Source organism: Pongo pygmaeus, chromosome 9 (assembly GCF_028885625.2).
Source record: "Pongo pygmaeus isolate AG05252 chromosome 9, NHGRI_mPonPyg2-v2.0_pri, whole genome shotgun sequence".
Lineage (NCBI taxonomy): Eukaryota > Metazoa > Chordata > Mammalia > Primates > Hominidae > Pongo > Pongo pygmaeus.
In genome coordinates, this window is record NC_072382.2 from 11570351 (window position 1) to 11580669 (window position 10319).

Sequence of the window (10319 nt, forward strand, 5' to 3'; positions counted from 1 at the left end):
GGAAAAGGGGAAAAGAAGTGATAAGTAAAGGGATTTTTTAAATAATGAAGAATGACAAAAGGTTCTAAAACTTTTCTGTGCTTCTCTTACCTTTTCCAAAATCCCTTCGGTCAATGCCATGGTGTCCAAGTGTGAGAGTAGAAGCTATTCAAGCTGCCTTCCCAGATCCTAGGCTGGGAGCTTGGTTTTTTACTTCACAGGGTTTACACAAACACTTGGGGGCAGAGGCATGTTTTTTATTAAAGCTGGTGGGCAAAGAATCAGTATGTCCTAAAGAATGCAGAACTTATATGGTTAGTCCATGTCTTTCATTTTTGTGCTTTTTTGTTTGTTGGTTTCATTACATTTGCACCAGGAGAAGACGCTCCAGAAAAGCAGGGCAGGAAGATACCTGCAGCAAAGTGACACAATTTTAAGGAATTCCAGGTGCTGATTGCTGATTAAACAGCAAGATAAAGGAAAAATCAAGACCATTTCTACATACTACTAAAATTTAGAAAATAAAGAAATAACAAGATATAATGGATAAATACATTCCATTTACAGCTGTGATTCTAAATGATTAAATATAAAATATCTACAAATAATCATAAGAAGTTCAAAGAAAACCATAACACTTTAAAAGGAATCATAATAGAGCATTTGTATAATTATATATACCTCGCATGTTTCTGGATATGAAGATTGAATAATATTTAAAACAATGATTCTTCCTTAATTATTTAATAGAGTGATTGCTTAAATAATTACAATGTAAAAAATGAAAAAAATGGAAAAAGTCCATTTTCAAGCTACATACTTTTACAAGAATGTAAAAAATAGTTCCAAAACTGGATATCCATATGCAGAAGAATAAAACTAGAACTCTCTCACCATATACAAAAATCAAATCAAAATGTGTTAAAAACTTGAATCTAAGACCTCAAACTATGAAACTACTACAAGAAAACATTGGAGAAATTTTCCAGTACATTAGACTGGCCAAAGATTTCTTGAGTAATACCCCACAAGTACAGGAAAACAAAGCAAATGTGGACAAATGGGATCACAGCAAGTTAAAAAGCTTCTGCACAGCAAAGGATACATTCAACAAAGTAAAGAGGCAACCCACAGAATGGGAGAAAATATTTGCAAACTACCCCTCTGACAAAGGACTAATCACCAGAATATATAAGGAGCTCAAACAACTCTATAGGAAAAATCAAATAATCTAATCAAAAAATGGGCAGTGTGAATAGGTATTTCTCAAAAGACATACAGAAGTCAAACAGACATAGGAAAAAGTGCTGAACATCATTGATCCTCAGAGAAATGCAAATCAAAACTACAATGAGATCTCATCTCACACCAGTTAAAATGGCTGATATCCAAAAGACAGGCAAGAACAAATGCTGGTGAGAATGTGGAGAAAAGGGAACCCTCATACACTGTTGGTGGGAATGTAAATTAGTACAACTGCTATGGAGAACAACTTGGAGATTCCTCAAAAAAACTAAAAGTAGAGCTAACATTTGACCCAGTAATTCCACTGCATCATTGTATTAGTCCATTTTCAAGCTGCTGATAAAAACATACCTGAGACTGGATAATTTACAAAGGAAAGAGGTTTAATGGACTCACAGTTCCACATAGCTGGTGAAACCTCACAATCCTGGTGGAGGGCAAAAGGCACGTCTTACATGGCAGCAGGCAAAAAGAGAATTTTTGCAGGGAAACTCCCTTTTATAAAACCATCAGATCATGTGAGACTTATTCACTATCATAGGAACAGCATGGGAAACACTCACCCCCATGATTCAGTTACCTTCCACTGGATCCCTCCCATGATGTGTAGGAATTGTGGGAGCTACAATTCAAGATGAGATAGGGTAGGGGGACACAGTCAAACCATATCATTCTGACCCTGGCCCCTCCCAAATCTCATGTCCTCACATTTCAAAGCTAGTCATGCCTTCCCAACAGTCCCCCAAAGTTTTAACTCATTTCAGCATTAACTCAAAAGTCTACAGTCCAAAGTCTCATCTGAGATAAGGCAAGTCCCTTCCACCTATGACCTTGTAAAATCAAAAGAAATTGGTTACTTCCTAGATACAATATGGGTACAGGCATTGGATAAATACATCTATTCCAAATGGGAGAAATTGACCAAAACAAAGGGATGAGGCTGTACCTAGATAAAAGGCACTGACTACATGGGAATCTCCTTCTACCATGATTGTGAGGCCTCACCAGCCACGTGGAGCTGTGAGTCCGTTAAACCTTTTTTCTTTATAAATTATCCAGTCTCAGGTATGTCTTTATCGCAGCTTGAAAATGGACTAATACAACTGTGCAGTGGAACTGTTGGGTCAAATGTTAGCTTTACTTTTAATTTTTTTGAGGAACCTCCAAACTGTTCTCCATAGCAGTTGTACTAAAGGCCCCATACAATTCCAAAATCCAGCAGGGAAGTCCAATCATAAAGCTCCAAAGTTATCTCCTTTGACTGCATGTCTCACATTCGGGTCACACTGATGCAAAAGGTGGGTTTCCATGGTCTTGGGCAGCTCTGCTTCTGTGGCTTTGCAGGGTAGAGCGTCCCTCCTGGCTGCTTTTGTGAGCTGGCATTGAGTGTCTGCAGCTTTTCCAGGCATGCAGTGCAAGCTGTCAGTGCCTTTACCATTCTGGGGCCTGGAGGTCGAAGACCCTCTTCTCACAGCTCCACTAGGCAGTCTCCAGTGGAGACTCTGTGTATGGACTTCAACCCCACATCTTCCTTTCACACTGCCCAAGCAGAGGTTCTCCATGAGGACCCCACTTCTGCAGCAAACTTCTACCTGGGCATCCAGGCATTTCTATACATCCTCTGAAATCTAGGTGGAGGTTCCCAAACCTCAATTCTTGACTCCTGTGCACCTGTAGGCTCAACACCATGTGGAAGCTGTCAAGGCTTGGGGCTTGCACCCTCTGAAGCCACAGCCTGATCTGTACCTTGGCCCCTTTTAGCCATGGCTAGAGTAGCTGAGACACAGGGCACCAAGTCGCTAAGACTGCATGCAGCAGGGGCACCTGGACCTCCTAGGCCTCCAGGCCTGTGATAGGAAGGGCTGTCACAAAGGTCTCTGACATGCCCTGGAGACATTTTCCCCATTGTCTTAGGGATTAACCTTTGGTTCCTCATTACTTATGCAAATTTCTGCAGCAGGCTTGAATTTCTCCTCAGAAAATGGGTTTTTCTTTTCTATCACATGATCAGGCAGCAAATTTTTCAAACTTTTATGCTCTGTTTCCTTTTTAAAACTGAATGCTTTTAACAGCATCTGTCACATCTTGAATGCTTTGCTGCTTAAAAGTTTCTTCTGACAGATACCCTAAATCATCTTACTCAAGTTCAAAGTTCCACAAATCTCTAGGACAGGAGCAAAATGCTGCCAGTCTGTTTACTAAAATACAGCAAGAGTCACCTTTACTCCAGTTACCAACAAGTTCTTCATCTTCATCTGAGACCACCTCAGCCTGGATTTCATTTTCCATATCATTATCAGCATTTTGGTCAAAGCCATTCAACAAGTCTCTAGGAAGTTCCAAATTTTCCAACATTTTCCTGTCTTCTTCTGAGCCCTCCAAATATTGCCCAGTTCCAAAGTTGCTTCCACATTTGTGGGTATCTTTACAGTAGCACCTCACTCTATCAGTACCAATTTACTATATTAGTCTATTTTTCATGCTGCTGATAAAGACATACCTGAGACTGGGTAAGTTATAAAGGAAAGAGGTTTAATGTACTCACAATTCCACCTGGCTGAGGAAGCCTCACAATCATGGCAGAAGGTGAAAGGCACATCTTTCACGGCAGCAGGGAAAAGAGAACTTCTGCAGGGAAACTCTCCCTTATAAAACCCTCAGATCTCATGAAACTTATTCATTATCACAAGAACAGCACAGGAAAGACCCGGACCCATGATTCAATTACCTCCCACAGGCCCCCTCCCATGACAGGTGGGAACTATGGGAGCTACAATTCAAGATGAGATTTGGGTGGGGGTGCAGCCGAATCATATCAAGGGCATATACCCAAAAGAAAGGAAATAAGTATATCAAAGATGTATCTGCACTCCCACATTTGTTGCAGAACTGTTCACAATGGCCAAGGTTTGGAAGCAACCTAAGTGTCCATCAACAGATGAATTGATAAAGAAAATGTGGTACATACACACAATGAAGTACTATTCAGCCATAAAATAAAGAAGAATGAGATCCTGTCATTTGCAGCAACATGGATGGAACTGGAGATCATTATGTTAACTGAAATAAGCCAGGCACAGAAAGACAAACATCACATGTTCTTGCTTATTTGTGTGAGATAAAAATAAAAACAATTGAACTCATAGACATAGAGAGCAGAAGAATGGTTACCAGAGGCTGAGAAGGGTATTGGGCACTTCAGGGGAAGTGGGAATGGTTAATAGGGGGAAAAAAAAGGAAGTTAGAAAGAGTGAATAAGATCTACTATTTGATAGCACAACAGGATGACTATAGTCAATAATAACTTAATTCATTTTTAAATAAAAAAGTATAATTGGATTGTTTGTAATCACAAAGAATAAATGCTTGAGGGGACAGATACCCCATGCTGCATGATGTGATTATTAATATCCAGTATTTGATAGCACAGCAGGGTGCTATAGTCAAAATAATTTAATTGTACATTTTAAAATAACTAAAAGAGTATAACTGGATTGTTTGTAACACAAAGGATAAACGACTGAGAAGATGGATACCCCATTCTCCATGACAAGATAGTTACACATTGCATATCTATATCAAAACATCTCATATACCCCATCAATATATCCATCTACTATGTAGCCACAAAAATTAAAAATAAAACATTTTAAAATATGTATTTGTTTAAAAATTTCTATTTGATGTAATGTGGTTCACTTTAAGAAACTGCACCTGGGCCGGGCGTGGTGGCTCAGGCCTGTAACCCCAGCACTTTGGGAGTCTGAGGCAGGCAGATCACGAGGTCAGGAAATAGAGACCATCCTGACTAACACGGTGAAACCCTGTCTCTACTAAAAATACAAAAAATTAGCTAGGCGTGGTGGTGGGCGCCTGTAGTCCCAGCTACTCGGGAGGCTGAGGTCCCAGCTACTCGGGAGGCTGAGGCAGGAGAATGACGTGAACCCGGGAGGTGGAGCTTGCAGTGAGCTGAGATCGCACCACCGCACTCCAGCCTGGGCAACAGAGCGAGACTCCATCTCAAAAAAAGAAAAGAAAAGAAAAGAAACTGCACCATATATGCTTTAAAAGATATATAGTCTCCGTATGTCGAAATAAGTATTCTAGGGGAGAGGTAGACCAAGATGGCAGCATAGAAAGCTCCACCAGTTATCCCTCCTGCCAGGACACCAAGTTAAAAGCTATCTACACAGAAAAAAAACTTCCATAAGACCAAAAATCAGTAGAGCATGTAACTGCCCAATGGAATCACCTTGCATGCTGCCTAGACAGAGCTGATTTATCCAGACAGGGGAATTGAAATAGAGAGAATAACTCATACACAGCCAGCTATGTGGGAGATTAGAGTTTTATTATTACTCAAATCAGTCTCTCTGAGCATTGGGGGAACACGGTTTTTAAGGACAACTTAGTGGGTGGGAAGAAGCCAGTGAGCCAGGAGTGCTGATTGGTTGGGTCAGAGATGAAATCATAGGGAGTCAAGGCTATCTTCTTTTGCTGAATCAGTTCCTGGGTGGGGGCCCCAAGACCAGATGAGCCAGTTTATTAATCAGGGTGGTGACAGCTGATCCATCAAGTGCAGGGTCTGCAAAATATCTCAAGCACTGATCTTAGGAGCAGTTTAGGGAGGGTCAGAATCTTGTAGCCTCCAGCTGCATGACTCCTAAACCATAATTTCTAATCTTGAGGCTAATTTCTTAGTCCTACAAGGGACTTATTTCTTAGTCCTTCTAGTTCCCAGGAAAGAAGGAGGTTTGTTTTGTAAATGGTCATTATCATCTTTGTTTTAAACTATAAACTATAAATTATGTTCCTCCCAAAGTTAGTTCAGCCTACATCCAGGAGTTAACAAGGGCAACTTGGAGACCAGAAGCAACAGGGAGAAGTTAGATCGAATCTCTTTCACTGTCTGTTACAATTTGCAATGGCGGTTTCAAGCACTCATAGTACCAGGTTTTAACTTTACATAGCTGAAAGAGGCACTGAAGAAAGATAAAAGAGAGAGATGCCACCCATCCCCCACCCCAGGCAATGCCAGCCTTGTGCAGAGAGCATCTCTGGGCACTGGGGGAGGGAGAACACAGTAATTGTGAGGAATTGAACTCAATGCTGTCCTGTTAAAGCAGAGAGAAAAATTGAACCAAACTCGGCTGAGCCCTGCCCACAGAGGAAGCATTTGAACCAGCCTTAGCTAAAGGGGAATCTCCTATACCAGCAGTCTAAAATTGAGTGCCCAAAAACCTCACCACCCAGGGCCAGAGTGCTTTTGATCTCTAAGTAAACTTGAAAGGCAGTCTAGACCATAAGGAATGCAACTCATAGGTGGGTCCCAGGGCTGAACTAGGCCCGGAGACAGTGGACTAGGGGGACAGGTGACATACTGAGGCACCATCTGGGGCAGCCAAGGGAATGCTGGCATCAACCCTCCTTAACCCAAGGCTGCACAGCTCACCATTTCAAAAAAGGTCCCTTCCTTCTGCTTGAGAAGAGGAGAAGGAAGAAGCAGGAGGACTTTATCCTGCATCTTGGATACCAGCTCAGCTACAACAGGATAGGGCACCTGTCAGATCAAGAGGCCCCTGGCCAGGCCCTAGATCCCAGATGATATTTCTAGATACACTGTGGGCCTGAAGGGAACCCACTGCCTTGAAAGAAAGGACCCAGTCCCACCAGCATTTATCACCTGCTAAATGAAGAGCCCTTGGGCCCTGAATAACTAGCAGTGATACCCAGGTACTATATCAAGGGCTTTGATGAGCCTCCGGGACTTGCTGGCTTCTGATGAGACCCAGCACATTACCAACTGTGATGGCTATGGGGAAAAATTCCTTTTACTTGAGAAAAGCAGAGGGAAAAGTAAAGGATCTTTCTTTGTCTTGCATCTTTGGTACTGGCACCACCACAGGTTGGCAGAGCACTAAGCCAGCTCTTGGGGTCCCCAATTCTAGGACTAGATTCTTAAATGTTATTTCTTGACCTGTCCTGGGCCAGAGAGGAGCCCACTGCCCCAGTGCAGGAGTTGCAGGCCAGGCAGCATTCATGACAAGCTGACTTAAGAGATCTTGGGCCTTAAGGGAATATTGGCAGTAGGCTGGCCTCATGGTCAGGGGTGGCAGTGGCTACAAGGCTAGGCTCCTCTGCCTTTGAAAAGGGGAGGAAAGAACAGGAAGAATTGCATCCTTTGGTTTGAGTGCCAGATCAGCCACAATACAATAGAATACCAAGTAGACTTTTAAGTTATTTGATTCTAGCCCCAGATTCCTGGAGAGCACTTCTGGACCCACTCACAGCCTGGGGGACCTCACCACCCTGAGGAGAAGGATACAGGACTAGTTGGCTTTGCCACCTGCTGATTATAGAGCCCCAGGGCATTAAATGAACATAGGCAGTAGTCAGGGAGTGGTTACAGCAGGCCCTGCATGACAGCCAGTGCTATGCTGGCTTCAGGTCTGACCTAGTGCAGTCCTATTGGTGGTGGCCACAGGGGTGCTTGTGTCACTCCACCTCAAGATTTAGGTGGCTGAGAACAGAGAGAGAGACTGTATAATTTGCACAAAGTAAGAAAAGGGAACAAGAGTCTCTGCCTCATAATCTAGAGAATTTTTCCAGATCTTGTCCAGGACCATTAAGGCAGTACCTCTAAGACACTGTAAGAAACACAGTGTTACAAGGCTTGGGGTACCCCCTAAAGCAGATACAGCTTAGGTCACAACACCCCAGCCCTTTCAAATGTATGAAAAGCCTTCCCAAGAAGGACAGCTACAAATAACCCAGCCTGTGAAGACTATAATATATACCTAACTCTTCAATGCCCAGAAACCCAAGAACATCTACTACCATCAACGCCACCCAGGAAAACATGACCTTACCAAATGAACTAAATAAGATACCAGGGACCAGTACTGGAGAAACAGAGATATGTGACCTTTCAGCCAGAGAATTCAAAATAGCTGTGTTGGGGAAACTCAAAGAAATTCAAGATGACACAGAGAAGGAATTCAGAATTCTATAAGTCATTTGCAACAGGATGGATAGAACTGGAGATAATTATGCTAAGTGAAATAAGCCAGGCACAGAAAGACAAGCATTTACTGTTCTAACTTACTTGTGGGACCTAAAAATCAAATAAATTGAACACATGGAGATAGAGAGTAGAGGAATAGTTACCATAGGCTAGGAAGGGTAGTGGTACATTGTAGTGGAGGTACGGATGGTTAATGGGTAGAAAAATAATAGAAAGAATAAATAAGACCCACTATTTGATAGCACAGTAGGGTGACTGCAGTCAATAATAATTGTATATTTTAAAATAACTTAAAGAATGTAGTTGGATTATTTATAACTCAAAGGATAAATGCTTGAGGGCATGGATACCCCATTCTCCATGATGTGTTTATTTCATATTGCATGCCTGTATCAAAACATCCATGTACCCCATAAATATATACACCTAAAATATACCTACAAAAATTTTTTAAAATAATGAATCAGTAGCAGACACAGAGATCAATGGAACAAAACAGAAAGCCCAGAAGTAAATGAATGCATTTATAGACAATGCATTTTTTACAAAGGCATGAAGAATATTAATTAACGCAAGGACATTCTCTTCCATAAATTATGCTGGGAAAACTGGATATTCAAATGCAGAAAAATGAAACTAGACCCCTATCTCTCACCATATACAAAAATCAAATCAAAATCAGTTAAGAATTACAATTATGAAACTACTGGAAGACTAAAGCTATGAAACTAAAACTAAAGACTAAAACAATGAAACTGCTGAAATAAAACATTGGGGAATGCCCCAGGACTTTGGAATCAGCAAAGGTATTTTGTGTAAGAAATCAGCATAGACAACCAAAGTAAAAATAGACAAATAGAACTACCTCAAGCTAAAAATCTTCTGCACATCAACAGAATGAAGAGACAACCTGTTGAAAGAAAGAAAATATTTGCAAACTATTCATCTGACAGGGAATTACAAGAATATACAAGGAGTTCAAATAACTCAATAGCAAAATATATATCTATATCCAACTTAAAAATTGGCAAAAAAAAACATGAATAGGCATTTTTCAAAAAATATATACAAATGGCCAACAGGTATATGAAAAAATGCTGAACATCACTAATCATCAGAGAAATGCAAATCAAACCCACAATAAGGTGTCATCTTACCCAAGTTACAATGGTTATTATTAAAAAGACAAAAATAGGCAGGGTGCATTGGCTCATGCCTGTAATTCCAGCACTTTGGGAGGCCAGGCAGGTGGATAACCTGAGGTCAGGAGTTTGAGACCAGCCTGGACAAGATGGTGAAACACCATCTCTACTAAAAATACAAAAATTAGGTGGCTGTGGTGGCACATACCTGTAATCCCAGCTACTTGGGAGGCTGAGGCAAGAGAATCCCTTGAATCCAGGAGACGGAGGTTGCAGTGAGCCAAGATCACACCACTGCACTCCAGCCTGGGCAACAGAGCAAGACTCCATCTCAAAAAAAAAAAAAAAAAAAAGACAAAAATAACAGATGCTGGCAAGGATTGTGAAAAAAAGGGAGCTAATACACCATTGATGGGAATGTAAATTAGTACAGCCACTATAGAAAACAGTATGGAGAGTGCTCAAAGAAACTAAAAATGGCACTATCATATGATCTAGCAATCCTACTGCTGAGTATACAGCCAAAGGAAAGAAAATCAGGATATCAAAGGGATATGTACATTCCCACATTCATTGCAGCAACATTGCACTGTTCAGTGCCAAAGATATAGACTCAACCTGTGTCCATCAACAGATGAATAGATAAAAAATTTTGGTACATATATACAATGGAATACTATTTAATATTTTAAAAGAATTAAATAATATCACTTTCAGCAACATGGTTGGAACTAGAGAGTTTTATGTTAAGGGAATAAAACACCAAAAGACAAATATCAGATATTCTGTCTCACATGTGGGAGCTAAAATGTTGATCTCATGAAGGTAGTGAGTAGAATAATGGATACCAGAAGCTTAGAAGGGTATGGGAGTATGGGGAGTGGGGAGAGAAAAAGGTATTAGTTAATTAGTACAAATATACAGTTAAA

At 40.9% G+C, this 10319-nt stretch overlaps 1 protein-coding gene across 1 annotated transcript in view; it reads left to right on the forward strand.

Moving 5' to 3' along the window:
• The window catches only part of SLC22A25 (solute carrier family 22 member 25), a 74537-nt gene extending 74074 nt beyond the window's left edge, over positions 1–463 (forward strand). The window contains 1 exon segment of the mRNA XM_054439161.2: positions 356–463. Coding sequence (XP_054295136.2) covers positions 356–416 — 61 coding nt within the window. The 3' untranslated portion in view covers positions 417–463.
• The last annotated feature ends 9856 nt before the right edge of the window (positions 464–10319 follow it).